Genomic DNA, 17,996 nt, shown 5'->3' on the forward strand with positions numbered 1-17,996 from the left:
AACTCTAGAAGTCCGTGTATGTCGATTTAGGTGCGCGTTCAAGAACACCCGATCGTCGAAATTTTCGGAATCCTTCACTACGACGCCCTTCAAAATCTCAACGTGGATTTGGGGCGGAAAATCTCTCCAATTGTTACATCTCCTCATCCCATTTTTCACGCCTGAAATAACATGCGTACGACCTCCAATTAATAGTCTTAACTTTTGTCTTTAACCGCCGCGGTAGTCTAGCGGCTAAGGTACACGGGTGCTGGCCTGCAGGTCGCGGGATCGAATCCAGGCTGCGGCGGCTGCATTTCTGATGGAGGCGCAAATGTTGTACGCCCGTGTGCTCATTTTTGACTGCACGTTAAAGAACCCCAAGTGGTCGAAATTTCTGGATCTTCCACTACGGCATCTCTCATAACTATATGGTGGTTTTGATACGTTAAACCCCACATATTAATCAACTTTGGTCTTTAAAACTGGCACAAACAACTTATTTCCCTTCACCACGATCTATCTTTTTTCCCGAAGAGATGTTTCTTAAACTTTGAAAGCTTGTAGCAGCCACTGGGCACTAAGGCTGAGCAATGAGGCGTGAGAACTGGACATCCTAAAAGCCGCAGACTTTTGCATACACTTTAATGATACTCGCAGTGTGCACTCGAGCGTTGTCCCTGAAGCAGGCCGATGCCACGATGGCAAAAATACGTCGCATTTTTTTCTTCACTGAATGATACAATTTCTATGCTGCTTGCAATTATTGCGGTTGCAATGAAGCGATAGAGCACGTCCTCTGTCACTGCCCTCGCTACAGCGTGCAAAGACGGCAGCTAGCTGCTACGTTAGCTCGCCTTGACGACAGACCCTTGTCAGAACAGACAGTGCTTGAAAGGCGACATGATCTGTCTTCGCACAAAAAATCAGTGAAGGCTTTATTGAACTTTTTGCGTGATTGTGGCCTATAGAATAGGCTTTAGCACCCCTGCTCACTTTTTTTTCTTTTTCGTGCGTCTATTTTGATTTCCGCCTTCTTTCCCGCCTTGCTTCCCCTTTGCAGAATAGCAAACCAGATGATCCAATTTCTGGTTAGCCTCCCTGCCTTTTCCTCATTTTATTCTCACTCTCTCTCTCTTCTGTGTCCCACTCTAACTCATACCCGGCCTCCAAATAGATGATGTCATAAGGTTAAGCGGCCGTTTCAATATCACTCCGAGTTTTAGGTGACCGTACAGAAACTTAAGGAATTACCCGCATTTTTCGTCACAATCTCTCGCTTATTCACTTCATTATAATGCTGGTACTAGTAAAACGAAATAAAAAAAATTGTCATGCATCTGATGTTGTTCAAGCAGTATGTGCTACCGTTGTCACGCGTATTTCCACTGGTGTCATGTCAGTACCGCGTGTCTAAGAAATCGTGACTATTTGGAACGAACTGCGTAAACACCGAGCATCTGAGCGACCTCCAAAATGTAACACTCTCATAACTGTCCTGTTTGTTTTTGTTTTTTTTTGTCACAGCTACCAACGGCTCACCACCGATAACATCGGTACTAACGCCACATCTTTCCTTTCTCACTGCTGCGTTAGAATCAACCCACCAAACATCGAAACAATCAAGCAGCACGAAGAAACTAATCATTGTACGTTTGATGACTATAATGAACCCAGAATAATTAAGAGCCCCAAAACATGCACATGCAGTATCTAAGCATCATTGGCTGCAATTAGTAAATAGCGTGGCCATCTCCGGATTAAGAACAACGCGACGGTAACCGCTGTAAGCGCACAGCTACCATATACGTGGCGAATATTTTGAGAGTGGTGAACAGAGCATTCCAGTGGGCGACACCTTGCATAAACTTTTGGGTATGCAGAATGGAACTGCTGATACAAGTTACGAGTCGACAATATTGCGTGACTACACGCTTAGTCAAGCTGATAGGTGCACGTTAAAGAACTTCAGTCGGTCGACATTTTTGGAGACCTCCATTACGGCATCTCTTATGATACTGTATAGTTTTGAAACGTAGATGTCCAACAAATACACTAATTGCTTTCTTAAAAACGAGTCACTCTCTCCCAACTTCAAGCATGCAAGAAGTTTAGGAGAAAATGAGTCTTGATGAAATGAAAAATCTTTCAACATGAAATGTTACCGTGTTGTTAAAGCCAAAGTGTTATCTTGTCTTCTTGAAGTTGGTGCCTTTAATAAAAAATCCTTTATCAAAATGTCGGCTCTAATGACAACTCTATCAATATTTTTTAATTGGTCCTTACTTGCCTGTTGTGAAGCTGCAAAGCGGCGTCGAACTTAACCGAGAAAGAAAATCGTTCACAACATCCCCCACGAACTCACAGAAGAAAAACGACGATTCTCCAAATACCTTATATCTGGCAAAGGCCTTGGCATCAATACGCGCTCTCGCGGGGTGTCGAACCTTCGCCCTCATGCTTGACATCGTGACACCATTGCTTTTACGCAGCCACCATGTACTTTTCCTGGAAAAGTACAGACAGCTATGTGTAATGGATTATGCCTACCTATCACAGTTTTTCTCGATACTATATTTGTATTGATTATTTATACTAGGGCATCACCAAGATTCACTTTGTCTTTTATGTCTTTAGCGAATTGCCGAGCGTATTCTCTGGGAATGAATTATTCCTATTCACTTTTTCTGAAACATACTTGCAGTACTTGTTATAAGGGATAATAATCTGCTTACCGCGTGCGTTGACACTTCCAACAGAAAGGCAGCAGAGCGCAACGATTAGGCCGGAAAACCTCATGTCGGTAAGCCCCAAGTTGAGATCCTGCCAGGAGACAAAGAAGGCTTGCGATGCGTGCCGCGCCGCCACCCTTATAACTTTACCTCGGTCCACAGAAAACAATAAAACACTCTACTCGAAAACTGTAGCTGCCTTTGTGCTCAAGAGGTCAACAAGGCCCTTCAGTATCGAAATTGCAAGAAGATAAAACACTCCACAACGCCTACAATACTCCACTATATCATCTGCTATCGTCAAACCTGGTCAATACCTTCAAGTTTCACTTCAACCCTCCTCCCCCCCCCCTTTTTTTTAAAGCCACAACTACCACCTCATGCACATTAAATTGGTGCCATGAAATGGCGTACGAACTAGGGTTCACAGCCATTTGTATATGAAAAAACAAACATCAATGCCAAGATATTACAACTTGAGATGCAATATTTTGGGACAGGTGTGGCCCAAACAATATTTCGTATTCAGCGTCATAGCCATTAGTGGAGTGAAAGTACAGGAAAAAATTTCGCAGATCCCACGTACAGTGCGAATCGACGATATGCCAAGCACGAATGCGAAAGGTTGATATGTCATTATGAAATCAGCACAACGTTACAAGGTTGAGGTAAATGATGCCGTACATGACTTCCGTGTCATTATTATCACATTTGGATGTGTCATTTACCTTCATCATCTATTCATGTCAGGTGATACAAAATTTAATATAGGTGGAGCTGGCGAAACGGCCACGAGCACACTATGAACGTGGTACGTCGTCATGTTCTTACATGACACGCGTGTCAGGATTATCATGTTTGCCCCAGTCATATACTTTCATGATCCATTGACGTCACTTAACACCAAATTTGGTATATAGAGACCTAGCAAAACGGCCGTGAGTGCATCATGAAGGGCCCAATAATGTAGCGTTGACGCACGGGCACGCTGGGCACAGCGACGCTACGTTAGCAAAACGCGAGCTCTCTATATTCTGACACCAGGCGCGACCGGCGCGACCTGTCAAAGTGGCCTGACGGCGACCGGTGCGAATTGCGACATGCTGCATTTCGCGCCGCTGCGCTACCCAGACGACACTGCGTCTCCCTATTTTCGTGATGGAGGGACGCCGGACGCGCTGAAACGCGCATGCGTCAAAGCAACGAGTGCGGCGTGCACCTGCGAGTATATGGCAGGACCGGCGCCAGGCGTGGCAACGCCGGCATGACGCGGTGAAATGGACGCCGCGAGCACGCGCACCACGTCGTGTCGAAATGTATTGGCGCCTTGACTGTGGCATGTAGTCATGTTGTCACATGACACGCATCTCATGATTATTATGTTTGCACCAGTCACATGCCTTCGTCATCCATTGGCGTCACGTAATACCAAATTTGGCATATGTGAAGCTAGCGAAACGCCCGCGAGCGCATCATCAATGTGGCATGTAATCATGTTGTGTCATGACAAGCATGTCATGATTATCATGTTTAGATGTGTAATTTAGCTATGTCGTCCGTTCGCGTGTCGTAATACCAAATTTGGTATGAGTGAAGCTAGCGAAACGGCCGCCAGTGCATCATGAGCGTGGCATGTAGTCATGTTTTTACATGACACGCATCACGTGATTATCATGTTTGCACCACAGACATAGCTTCGTCATTAATTCACGTATCATAATACCAAATTTTGTATATGTGACGCTAGCGAAACGGCCATGAGCGCATCATGAGCGTGGCATGTAGTCATGTTGTAACATGACACGCATGTCACGATTTTTATATCAGGGTCTGTCGCATTTGTTCGCCATGCAATCATGTCATACCATACCACTTTTGCAACATGCCATAAGAATGAAATCACCGCAAGAGCTGCAGGACCATGAAATCAGAATCAAGACATTCATGACATACTTGTCGTGATTTTGTTGTTATGACTAATCAAATATGTTCTTCATACAGTCATGTTATGCCAAACCAAGTTTGGTATCGAAACGGACAGGAGAGCTAGAAATCGTAGGCTGACGGGCGGACTGGCTGGCGGGCTGGCTGGCTAGCTGGTATATACTAGTTCATGGTATTCATGGCACTGCGGCCATACGATCGCTTAGCCTTTATAAAACCAAGGAGGTTATGCCCAGCGAGTATAACGTAGCAACCCTTTCTTGTCAGATAGTGCTCAATGTACATGCCAATGAATGGGCTTTTACTTTCTTACGACTTGCGCTTCTTATCTACTTCCCACCTTCAATCACCTAGAGTTCACGGTATATACTAGTTCACTGTATTCATGGCACTGCGGCTCAACGCTCGCTAAACCTTTCTAAAACCAAGGATGTGACGCCCAGCGATTATAACGTAGCAACCCTTTCTTGTCAGATAGTGCTCAAAGTACATGCGAATGGCTGCTAATGGGGAATGAGAGACAGGAGAATTCGGCTTTTAGCTAACGAGCACGCTGCAAATTTTCAGTGTTCAACAACGCACAGGACAAATCTCCCACCGGCACCACCTTGCAGGTCAAAACGTAAGACTGGTTACACACTACGACCACAAATACTAGGAGGGACGAACGGGTGCCGCCAGGCCCCGGAAACTCTCAAGTTCAAGTGCTCACCTGTAGGGGGCGAAAAAATCAACCGCGGCGCGTTTCCGCTTCAAACACCCAGAGTGGATCTACTGACCTTTCTCGCCAATCGCGTTATTGCACTTTCTTGTAGAGGCGCCTTCGTCGGGCCAAGTTTTATTTTAAAATGATCAAATACTACATGTTTGCGTACCGCTACACATAAAAAACATTTTTGTTTTTCTAGCAAGTAGTTTTTCTTAAACATGTGCGGCGTCATCAACTTTTTGTAATAGTTTCTGCTCCAGCTGACTCGATGTCAGTAGCAGCCTATCGACATCATCATCCTCTTTCAATGTTTGCGGCGGCCAACGGTTGCGATGGCAGATAACGGCTCGCGGTACGTTCGGAGGTGTTTCGGACTGTTTCGTTTCGCTGTAAATATTTTGAGCCTCTGGCGACCGACACATTCTTTCTCATTGTGTTCATGTTGGCTCGTTCAAATGTTTTCGCATTTGAACGGTAGGTGTTCTGTGGTGCCGCCTTAAGGAGCTATTGCCCTTCTATGGGCGTACTTCGCTGGAAATGTTGAAAGGCGATGGTCTTCGGCTGGCCTTCCTTTGTGCATAGCCTCGCATCTTTAGTGAACCCTAATGAACACAGTTTTCAGAATAACGTAGCTATGTATTCTCTAGTGAAAGAACGCACCACCAAATACTTGTGTATTGATAATGTGCCCCAGATATGCGTAATAGTTGCTTCTTTCTTGACAATTTTTACGAATATGAACGCAGCCACCATTTCAAGATGGCTGAGAGTTCAGCAAGTGCTTAGACTTCAGCCAGGTAGCTGAATGAATGGTCACACAGACAGACAGACAGACAGACAGACAGACAAACAGACAGACAGACAGACAGACAGACAGACAGACAGACAGACAGACATACAGACAGACAGACAGACAGACGGATGGACGGACCAAAATTTCTTCGTTCAAGTATCTCAAGAAACACATCATCATCATAATCATTATCATCATAAGCCTGACTACGTACACTGCAGGACAAAGTCCTCTCCCAGTTCCGCCAATTAATCCGGTCCTGTGCTTGCTGCTGCCAATTTATACCCGCAAAATTTTTAATCTCATCTGCCCACCTAACCTTCAGTCTCCCCCTAACCCTCTTGCCTTCTCTGAGAATCCAGTTAGTTACCCTTAATTACTAGCGATTGTCCTGCCTACGCGCTACATGCCCGGCCCATGTCCATTTCCTCTTCTTGATTTCAACTATTATATCCTTAACCCCCGTTTGTTCTCTAATCCACTCTGCTCTCTTTTTGTCTTTTAAGGTTGCACCTACCATTTTTCTTTCCATAATTTCTCACTGCGTCGTCCTCAATTTAAGCTGAACCCTCTTTGTAAGTCTCCATGTTTCTGCTCCGTAGCTAAGTGCCGGCAGGACACAGCTGTTATATACCTTCTTCTTGAGGGATAGTGTTAATCTACCTGTCATGACTTGAGAGTGCTTGCCAGATGTGCTCCACTATGATCTTTAAAACTGGCACTGCTGACAAGGCCCTACGAACAGGTGGCGATTCGCGCAAAGCAAGCAACGAAGGGCCATAATTTTAGAGAATCAGGGAAACTTCAATGTAGGACTTCAATGTAGGACTTTATAAAATACAATTTATAAATATCGTAAAACAATCCTGTGAAATTAGAGTTACGTCCATATATTCAGCCAGCTGTCCATTCATTCATCAATTCACCCATCAAGTTCGTTCATCCATATGTTTCTCGGCACCACTTACTTTCGTCCGTGACTTCAATACGCATAATACACCGGCGATCCTGGTGGCGTTACATTAAAAAACGAACTCTATGCAGTACCTCTCATTTATTGTTGTTGTTGTTTTTTTAGTTTTTGAAGCTGAATTCACAACGTTACAATAATTGCCGGTGTTACAGATATTGCTGCTACCATGCCGTCAGCCTGTCACCCTGCACGGGTTGATCCAGGGTGACGTATCCCGCACTCCAACCAAGACTGCAACAATATAACGCATTCATTTACAAGGATTTCAGAAAATACTTGAGAGATAGCAAGGAAAAGCATGCCCAAGAACTCCTCGAGCGCTTTTTAAACGCTTCTTCTTCTTCTTGAATGCACCATGCAGCGTGGCGGTATTTTTATATATCAATCTTTTCATCTTGTACAGTCCGCCACGGAGGTGTTGAGGTTGCGGTGCTTGGCTCTGGCTGAAAGATGACGGGTTCGATACCGGCCGTGGCGGTCGCATTACGATGAGGGCAATGTAGTAGAGGCACATGTACTGCGCAATAAATGAGCACTCCAAAAAACACCACACGGTCGAAATTTCTGGAGCTCTCCACTACGGCGTCTCTTATAATCAAATCATGGTTTTGGGACGTTGAAACTCGAGTGACATTATTACTGATTTCCTTGTACATTGGTACTTCTATGAATTTAAACTCTATATTGTTCATTTCATTTTCTTCAAGGTATCATTTTGAGTGGCCTTTATGTATGCAAAGTAATCAACACCAACTTGTCTCTTGTTTCTATTATTGCTATAATAATAAAAACCCTTTACTTTGTTGCTTCACCTCAAGGCGCAAATCGAAAGGAAACACAATTTCAGGTCATGAAGGTGCCTTGAAGAGATAACAAATATTTCACCGGGTGGTGTCGTAGAGTCCAACGTTTTGACAACAATATTGTTTTGCTTAATGGAGACAAGTGGTACGCTAAAGAGCACAAGGACACTTGCTAAAGTTTTCGCTCCAGCAATACCTTCTTTTAAGATATATTTATTCTCTGAAAGGGCCGATATACTGAAAAAATTGAAGTAAATTAGGCTCTCTTATAACTAACCAAGTGGACGCTAACAAGCCGATCAATATTTGTTCTTTCTGTCACATTATTTCAATACTATTCAAAAGAACATACACACAGTGGCAATCTTTTTGTTTTGTTTTTTCAAGTTCGCGTCAAAATCTTCTTTCTCGCAATTTTGTTTTCAATTTCGCGTGGGCACATGTACACGCACGCATGCAACCACACGCTCGAACACAGATAAAGTTCGGTGAACCTCCCTTTCCTGCTCCTCGCACCGAAAAGCCACTAGGTCCGCCCCCGCAGTATACGTGACATGCTCAAGCTTCCACTTCAGCCAGGTACAACGCGGCCGTTGCAACATGCCGTAGCCTACAATTATCTGCGTACGTTGTCAGACTTCGGATAAATTGAAGAGTACAAGGAAGACAGAACGAACAGAAAGACGCAACAAGAGCTCACGCATGTGCTGAATCAGTGCGTTTTTCTGCGTGTTCCATCTTTTTGCTCTGTTGGATACTTCTTCACCAGAGGCCTTGAGGAGACATCCTTGTTTTGTTTTTGTTTTTTTGTTTTTTTTTTTTCATTTCTCACTTCTAAACAACCTGACCACTTGCAAATATTACACCCATGGATCGCCCCACGTATGACTTCCATAATTTTATAGTTTGTACAGGGCTTTTACGCTTGTTTATAGCGCATTATTTTAGGCCACCGTGCAGTCTTAATACACTCTGTTGCAAAACTGCGATTGGGCCTAGCTGGAACATATCCATCTTGAAATTTTTGCGTAACCACACAGGGACACAGTGACCTGAGAGCGCAGATCCGAGGGGTATAAAGTGAAAGTTTTTTTTTAAATAAACCAGTTGTTAGTTAGATTGCGCCCGTTTGTCTTTCTTTCTGTGTCCCTGTGTGCTTGCGCTAAAATTTTGAGAAAGATGTACACCCTGTTGTAACAAACATTGGTTATCACCAACACCACGCAAATGACGTGGCGCTCTTTGGCCCCTTGTGTCCCTCGCGCCACAAAACCTCCACTAATCCATACTTTTTCAGTACGAAGCAACGCGTCCAAGCATCCCTTTGTGCTATAGAAATTATCGGAGACACCAATTATATCAGGCTAGCAGCAGGGCGAGTGTCTTACACAGACACGAAGATATGCTCGAAGGGTCATTGTACGTCGCATCGATAAGCTATCAATGCCCATAATACCTCGAAGAGAGCAAAAAATAGACTTAATCGAAGAAAAACAACCTTGAAAGTAGCAGTGCCAGGATATATCAAACTAGAAACGACAGTCTTTCGTGTCAACGACACACCGACAAGATCGGAAGATAATGAATTATATACGTTCATTGCGTCAAGAAAACGGTGAGTTTGTGACCTTTCTCAAACGGTGAACCTGTATCGTATCTCTGTGACCTTTCTCAAAGCCCTGCCGTCTCTGCGTGAGCTCCTCCCTTACTAACAACCCCGTTTACGAAATCACATTTCCCAAAGCCAGAGACTAATTGGCTACGCCGTCTTGTCACATTTAAATAGCGAGCTTTTGGGCGCAAAATCTTCTTTTGTGTTCAAGTCATCAATGTACATCTCACTTCCAGCTCTTTTCGAAAGTTACCTGGGAAAGAGACAACTTTGTGTTGTGTTGAAGTGCACGGAGGGCAGTGAAAGGGAAGTTTATGCGTGCAACGACAGCAGCACCAAGTGCGCAGCAGAGCTTCGAGCTAGCGGGCTGTGCTAGGGAACTGTGTGCTGTCAGTCAACAGCTCTAGTGAACCTTTACATTTCGTGGAGGGACGGGGAAGCGTTTCGTTCTACTTTCCTGGAGCTGTATTATCGGAAACTACCGTCTCTTCCACGCCGGACGCAGACCACCAAACGCTTCCCTGGCCACACGTCTCTTGCACTGGCAGTGTTTCGCTGCGAGAGCCTTCAATGTTCAGAGGAACCAATGAAAGCGACATTGAAGATTGGTGGTCAACTTACGAACGGGTGAGCGCTCTCAACAACTGGAACGACATGGAGAAATTAACGCGCGCATCGTTCTACCTTTCGGGTGTTGCCAGTCTATGGTTGAGGAACCAAGATATTCACGTTCAAGCATTGTCACTCTTCAAGACATCCATCACGGCAGTATTTAATAAACCCATCATCAGAAAAATCTAAGACGAACAGCGTTTGCGTTCGCGTGCACAGGACACGGGCGGAGACGCCCACTAGTTACATCGAAGACGCTGTCGATCTGTGCAGACGTGTCAACGCGAGCACAACAGAAACAAAACAAACTGAAGCACTTCATGGAAGGTATGATGACGATGTTTTTAGGGGCGAAGCTCCTTAAAGCGGCACCCTTTCGTCCCTTGTAGTCGTAACAAGTGTTACATTTTGACCTGCACGGTGGTCCCGGTGGGAGCTTTTTCCTGTGCTTTGTTGAACAATAAAAAGTTTGCGGCATGCGCGTTAACTTAAAGCTGAATGCGCCTGTCTCTCATTTCCCATTAGCAGCCATTGGCATGTTCCAGTAAAAAACGTTAGTAAAGTGTTAAAAGCCGACTTCTGCTTTCTCTCATTCCCAGTAGCAGCCATTTTTTACCTCCAGGGTAGTGCCTGGTGAGATTTCTCCTGAGCTTGATTAAACAATAAACATTTTTTGTTCAGAACGCCGTTGATTGATGAAATAAACCAACGAAAGACGCCAGATGTTTTCCAAGAGCAAAACGAAAAGACAACAGATGTTTCTAAAGCAAAACAAAAAGAAGACGCCAGCTGCTTAACGAAAGACGCCAGGTGTTTTTTTATTGGGCGAATGAACGGAAGAACTTTTTATGGTACTACTTCCAAGAGCTTCGCCCAATCTCATCATCATTCACATCGTGGATCTGCCGTCAATTTTTTTATATGTTTCTGGCAAATAACCTGATCACGATCGCTGACGTATGACAAATTACGGAAACTTCGAACTCTGACAAGGTGAGTTACAACATCCAATGTGGCGTCATTCCCTAACTTGACTTCCGGCCCGGAACAACTGTCGTTTTTTATGTAAATCAAGGCTTTCGCCCGTAATAATTTTGCAATGACATCTCCCCATTGTGCCCTTTATCCAAGAGCCGACCAGTACTCTGCCGTACCCCATCCATGACCTCATCAAAGGAAAGGTTGCCGAGGTGCTGAGATGCGGCCCACGAGCAAAATCTTCTGGCTGTCCCACTTGCATATGCCGCGGTAGCTGCTATGCCCGCCCAAAGAAGGCCACTTCCACTTATTCAGGATCACAGAAGGTGGAAGGGTGCGATACTATCTTCACCGGAGCAGCCTCCGTTCCGGAGAAGCCATGCCTTTACTCTTGGTGGCACACGCTTGCATCCAGCTTAGGCGTCCGGTTTAGATTGAGCTGAGGCAGGGAGGGGCTCCACCTCCTTAGCCATCTAAGATATGCGCCAAGCCCATATTTCTTGCCAGTCAGACCAGCATCACAATCTTTTGAAGGGACAGGATAGTGAAATAATGAATTGGTTTTAGGGGCGAAATAGGTAAGTTTATTGTACACTTAACTTGTACGTACACAAACGAAAGATTGGTAACAAGTAAAGACAGTGTATACATCTTCCAAATGAGCACCAAAATCTAATTGATCACTGGGTATCCAAATGTTACAAGTGAAAGGAAAATTAAAAGACAATCAAGTTAATCACATTTTGCAGGATAACACTTAGGCATGCGTACCAGAATGGGCGCATGGCTAGTACGGGACAACTTTAAACCTCAGCTGTCCCTCTTTTACTTTGAAGAAACGTGTGTGCCATCGTCGAAGGAAGGCCTCTTCTCCGTGCGTTTCCAGCTGCTGATCTAGGTAATTCCACACAATGAGCCGAATTTTCTGTAGTGCGGGATAGGCTCCTCTGTGCAGCTTGTGCCGTACTTCCGCTAAACAGCGTCGCCGCCATAGTACGTACAAGGTTGCTGCAAAGACCAGTCTTACAAACAGCCCACGCTCTGTTCCCATGCGTGCCGTGCGAAAGCCAAAGAGACGTTGTACCATGTGCCAGACGCCCCTCGCCACCGAGCACTGAAACAGAGCATGTTGGGCCGTCTCTCTTTTGCCACAGTTTGAGCAGCGGTCATTTGGAACGACTCCCCAATGCCGGTCGCGCGTAGGCAATGCCCTCCCGTCTTCTCAACCAATCAAATTCGCGCACATGGTTAGGTACGTGATTGCAACGCCATCGTTTTCATTTTCTCGTGCAGGATGCTGTTTCTTCCTCTTTGCTCAGTGTGCTACTTGTCACCATTTCGCTTATTTCTTGCGATGAAACATCTTCCAGACTACATGAACCTATTGATTCCACTGTTGTTTTTAAGCCACTGGTAGCTCTGTAAAACTTAAGCGGAATTTATTCTCGTGGTTTGATGTACGGATTGGCCGTGAAAGTACCTTTTAGTGTACTGCTTCAGTACATCATGAGCCTGTACCCGGGGTAGTTGCTGTCATCGGACAGCTTCTGTGTTGTTTTTGCAGCCAGCGCTCTCGTGAACGTTGGTATATCTGGGAGGCCCAAGCCTCCACGGTTTGTGGGAAGCTGTAAAAATTTCCTCCGTACCTTCGCTGGTTTTCCTCCCCAGAGGAAGGTCCCCGCCATAGAGGCGAGGCGTCCTGTAACACGGCGAGGTAACAGGGCGATGTATGCTATGTAAAACGCAAAAGCGCATGCCTGTGTCTTGATGGCTGTTGCTTTTGCCGTTAGTGACAGGTTAAAATGAGTGGCTGCTGCTATAACATCGGTAGATCTCCTAAACACGTCATCCCAGGTCTTTTTTGATAGATCTCCTTCCTCAAAGTATACGCCTAACACCTTAACAGCTTGAACGTATTCTAAGTCTCCTGGCAATAGTTCTCTGAAGCCTCCAAAGCGCAATGCGTTACATTTTGTGGTGTTTAAAAGAGCACCAGACAGATAGGAATACTCAGCAAAGAAGTCAAGGAATGTACTATAGCTAGACAAGTTACGAAAAAAGACCGAAATATCATCGGCGTATGCGACAATTTTGAAGGTTTCCTTGCCTGGCATCGGGAAACCCACTATGCACTCGCAGTTTGCAGCCTTTCTAATCAAAGGCTCTAGAGACAAAATGAATAATACCGGACACAACGAACAGCCTTGTCTCACCCCTTTTTGAATTGCAAAGCTTCTGGTCACTTCATTGTTGAAATAAAGACAGCTTGACAGGTCCTGATAAAGTATTTCTACCAGTCGCACATACTGCTCTGGGAGGCCAAATATGCGCAAAATAGCGAAAAGATACCCATGTTCAACTCTATCAAATGCTTTGGCCTGATCAAGAGAAATATATACTCCTGAGATTTGTTTTTCTTTGGCATATTCAAAGAGGTATTTGATGATTGTAAGAGGTACGAAGACGGAACGTCCTGGTACTGCACATGACTGCAAGGGGGACACAATCTCTTCCAAGAAAGGCCGCAGACGCCATGATAGCAGCGTGGCTACTAACTTATAGTCGGTGTTTAGAAGGGTAATGGGCCTCCATGATTTAGGATCTTACGGCTCCATACCTTCTTTCAGTAATAGAATCACCCTTCCTTCGCTGAAGGACTGCGGTTTATGGTCATCACGCAACAAAATATTCACGAGATCGGTGATCGCATCTCCCAAGATATCAAAGAAACGCAGATAAAATCCCGTGAATTTTCCGTCTGGGCCTAGTGACGTGGACATATTCATTGATTTTAGGGCGTACCATACTTCTTCTTTATCTGTTTCTGCATATAATACTAAACAGTCTTCCGAGCCTAGCGATGGTAAACCTTCGCAAAAGGCTGAGAGTTTAGCAGTAAACTCGTCGTCCTGTGCGTCGTGTTCTGCAGTAAACAGTTTTGCAAAGTAGTCTCGGAAAACTTTATGAATTTCATCCGGGTCATTAACAATGGTATATGTACCGTGCGCTAAGCAATTGCGCCACTGGGGAACACCATTAACAATGGTACCATCCTCTTTAAGTGCATCATCGATGTAGCGGGGCTGGCATCGACGATCTCGGTTTCTTTGCGCATATGTCAAGTTTTCAATTTCATCTGTCGATAAGTGAGCCTTGTAGCCTGGGACCTCTGCTTTGAAGATTTTGATACTTAATTTTTTGTGCTTCAAGGTATTCGAGCATAGCGAACGTAGTTGACCCACCCCTTTCAATAATTTGAATGCGTCAGAGAATCTCATTCATCTTGGCCGTGAGGCGAGCGTGGCGCGCTTTTCCTGCCTGTTGAGCTATAAGGCGCCAGCGAGATTTTAAGTGGTCCCATGTAGCCGGAGTTATGCAACCCACTTCTGCCAGTGAGGCCGCCAGCTCAGTTTGAGGTACGGAAATGCTTTTGTCATCATGAAGAATAGTTGGGTCCATCCTCCATGGTTTGTGGATTCTAGTTGCTGTGCTCACGTTCAATGTGAAGAGTAACGTAGCATGATCGCTGAGTTTCTGCTGGCTTGGCGCAAGCTGGACCACCTCACATGCTTGTAGGTTCGCTAAAAAGTCTTCGGGCAAATAAACTCTATCGATTAGGCTTTGTTGAATGCCACAAGCGCGGGTTGCGACGAACCCGACTCCATGTAGAGTTAACCACCCATCTGACAGCTTGAGATATTGAACTAATTGCTGCAGTTCTCTAGCGTAATAATTGTTGGCGCCTTGGCCGGGACCCCTGACGTCTCGTGTAGTATCGAGCACGAAGTTGAAATATCCGACAAGCACATATGATATCGGCTTGATCAGAATATTTCTGACATCGTTATAGAACCCGTTCGAGTGTTAACAGGATTCGGCTTTTACTTTCTTACGGCTTGCACTTCGTATCTACTTCCCACCTTTAACCACCTCGAGTTCATGGTATATTCTAGTTCATTGTATTCATGGCACTGTGGCTCAACGCTCCCTGAACCTTTCTAAAACTAAGGAGGTTACACCCAGCGAGTATAACGTAGCAACCCTTTCTTGTCAGATAGTGCTGAATGTACATGCCAATGGCTCCTAATGGGGATCGCAGCGTGCGCGTTAACTAAAAGCCGAATGCTCCTGTACATTGAGCACTATTTTTTATTGTTCAACAACGCACAGAAGAAATTTCTCACCGGCACCACCTTGGAGGTCAAAATGTTATACTTTTTACACACTACAACGGCTACGAGGGACGAACGGGTGCCGCTATAAGGAGCTTCGCCCCTAAAAATTTGCAACGTACGCGTTAACTAAAAGCCGAATTCTCCTGTCTCTCATTCCCCATTAGCAGCCCTTGGCATGTACATTGAGCACTATCTGACAAGAAAGGGTTACTAAGTTATACTCGCAGGGCGTAACCTCCTATGTTTTAGAAAAGTTTAGCGAGCGTTGGGCCACAGGGCCATTTGCGTTCCAAAATTAGTTTTTCTAAGGCGAGTTCACACCTACAAATGGACATGATGTCCTAAACCAAAACTCGAAAATAAAGAGTAAGAGCATGATTTTCCTACTTCTTCTCGCTTCCATTTTCGAGTTCAGCGCTGCTGTATCACGCCCTGTATTCGCTACAACACAGTAAATTTCAAATAAACGACATATGAAATGAAGATATTGACTTCGATATTCCTTGAAGAAGTGATCCGAAACGGCATGGCAAAAAAAAGAAGTTTAAAGGAAGAGGAAGATGAGCTGAAGCACTTGTCAAGACGTTCTATAGATGCTAAGAAGAAGAAAACGCTGCTAGTTGTCCAGAATAGTCGAGTGTTGCCAGGAAGGACCACTCGCTCTTCAAGTCTAGTAATCGCCGTTACGCCCATGCGACACGGCATCGACGAAAGCACAATTATGTTAATTTTATAGCAAAATATTACCAGACCATGTCCATTGCGTTGGTTTTAAACTTATTGAAACTTATTATGAAATGTCCAATATATATGAGCCAAATACCAACCTTACTCCTGAATATCGACGATTGTGGGCTTTAGCCACAATATAGACTTGAGGCATTTAGGGGAGAGGAACGCACTGGCAAACAATAGTTTCAGCAGGCCCGACCATATGGCCAGTAGCAAGAAAGTGCGTTTTTCTTAGTTTCAGTTAGAGTGCACTTGGCCCTCTCAGAAAAGAAAAGCCATTATATTTTTCTAAAATCTACACACGTCACGTCGCGGACTTCAAATTGTACTTGTCCCATTATTGGGGACGTTAGCTCAACGAGATTTCCTCAAACTCAATTGTTATGTTCAGTCTCAGACCCCCTAAGAGGTCAATGGTCTTTTTATTTATCCCTTAAGACCTGCGTAGGACATGGTACACGCTGTCAGAATTTAGGAGTTCATGGCGTTTTCAATGTGACGCCGTCACCTCCGTTTTAGATGCGGAGCATCTTATACTCGCGCCTTGTAGTGCGCCGTCCGCACCGCTTCTCGAACATTCGACAGCTGACGCGCGCGCATGCGCCGTCGCGCCGTCGCCCACTCTTCCACCATCTGTGCATCCCTTCCTCCTCTACACACCGCGCGCGCTTCACTCCTCCACCATCTGTGCACCCTTCCTCCTCTACACACCGCGTTCGACATCTACAATTCTCCTGATTCTCCAGTGGACGCGCATGTGGCGTCGCGCTTCGAGAACATTCAACAGCTGACAGTGCATGCGCCGTCGTGCTGTATATATACTCAAGGTCGGCGCTCGCTCGCTCAGTTGCCGCTCGTCGGTTGGTTTGTACGGCGCGTCGACGTCCAAGGTCACGGTGAAATGAATTCCAACGAATCCACAAACACAATGATCAACGTCCCTTCGACCAGCGCCGCCCTTTCGCATACGTGTGTACGTGTTCACTCATTTAACACCCCCTCCTACAACCACGTTAACCAATTTAGCCATCGACCCAAGTAAGTCGCAATTTAACACCCCATTTCACAACCACGTTAACCAATTTAGCCATCGACCCAAGTAAGTCGCACTTTAACACCCCGTTAACCAATTATATGGTCCGCATCCTCCTCAGTGTTCCCCCGAGGGAAGCTGCGGGCAATTTTTTTCTTTTAGCAAGTTTTCTCGCTTCCCAAGCACCTTTTCATCCGCCATTGTGGTATAGCGGTAATGGCGCTCGGCTACGCAACCGAAGGACGTGGGTTTGATCCCATCCTATTGCTTTGTTCAGGTCACTCATTAGCACAATGCGCACACTCCTCTACGCATTGACATTCCCATGAGCTCGAAGCGCGCACTGTAAGTTCTGGATACGTTGAATAAAGTCCTTGCAGGCCTTCTTCAACATCATGGGTTGCAGTGCACTTCATCTAAGACAGTCGAAGTCAATCCGTATATACTGTCTGACTGTTCGCAGTTTTATTAGTTTTTGGGCATGCGCTGCACAGGTGCTGCTGTGGGTGCCATAGTATTACTTTGCTTGTATTGCCTTGCTTCATTCCTTCCATCCTTCCTGCCTGCCTTCCTTCCTTCTCTATTCGATTCCTCCATTTCCCCGTTCCCCTGTGTAGGGTTGAAAACCAGGTGCAACCTGGTGAACTTCCCTACCTTTTCTTTGCTTTTCACTCTATCTCTCTCTATCTCTCTACGTATGTTCATGCGGACGTTTTATGTGTGAGAAAATATAAACGCAAAGAAATTTCAAAACCTTCAGAAAAGAGAACTATAGCCCTCCGAAACCCCCCCCCCTCCTCGCTACGTCCATGCTGTAGTGTCTTGGGTCCTTTTATGCGCAAATACAGACCGAAAAGGAGGCCTATTTGCTCGAGGCTCATACAACAAGCATGTGTGTTTTTAAGAAAAAAAATTACATAT

At 45.2% G+C, this 17,996-nt stretch overlaps 1 protein-coding gene across 5 annotated transcripts in view; it reads right to left on the reverse strand.

Annotated features, from left to right (window-relative positions):
* Positions 1–17,996, reverse strand: part of LOC119164704 (uncharacterized) — a 70,251-nt gene that overhangs the window by 20,029 nt on the left and 32,226 nt on the right. The window contains exons 1-2 of one of the 5 annotated variants that reach the window (XM_075873933.1): positions 2,715–2,820; positions 2,373–2,487 (exon numbers count right to left, since the gene is read on the reverse strand). The exons of 3 other annotated variants lie outside the window; for them this stretch is intronic. Coding sequence is in view for 1 of the 2 variants with exons in the window: in XM_075873931.1 (XP_075730046.1) it covers positions 2,715–2,778 (64 nt within the window). In the remaining variant the exon portion in view is untranslated. Of the gene's footprint in view, positions 1–2,372; positions 2,488–2,714; positions 2,867–17,996 lie in introns of those variants that run through there. One more of the 5 variants, XM_075873931.1, reaches the window with a different exon arrangement.

The sequence above is a fragment of the Rhipicephalus microplus genome, chromosome 9, assembly GCF_043290135.1.
Source record: "Rhipicephalus microplus isolate Deutch F79 chromosome 9, USDA_Rmic, whole genome shotgun sequence".
Lineage (NCBI taxonomy): Eukaryota > Metazoa > Arthropoda > Arachnida > Ixodida > Ixodidae > Rhipicephalus > Rhipicephalus microplus.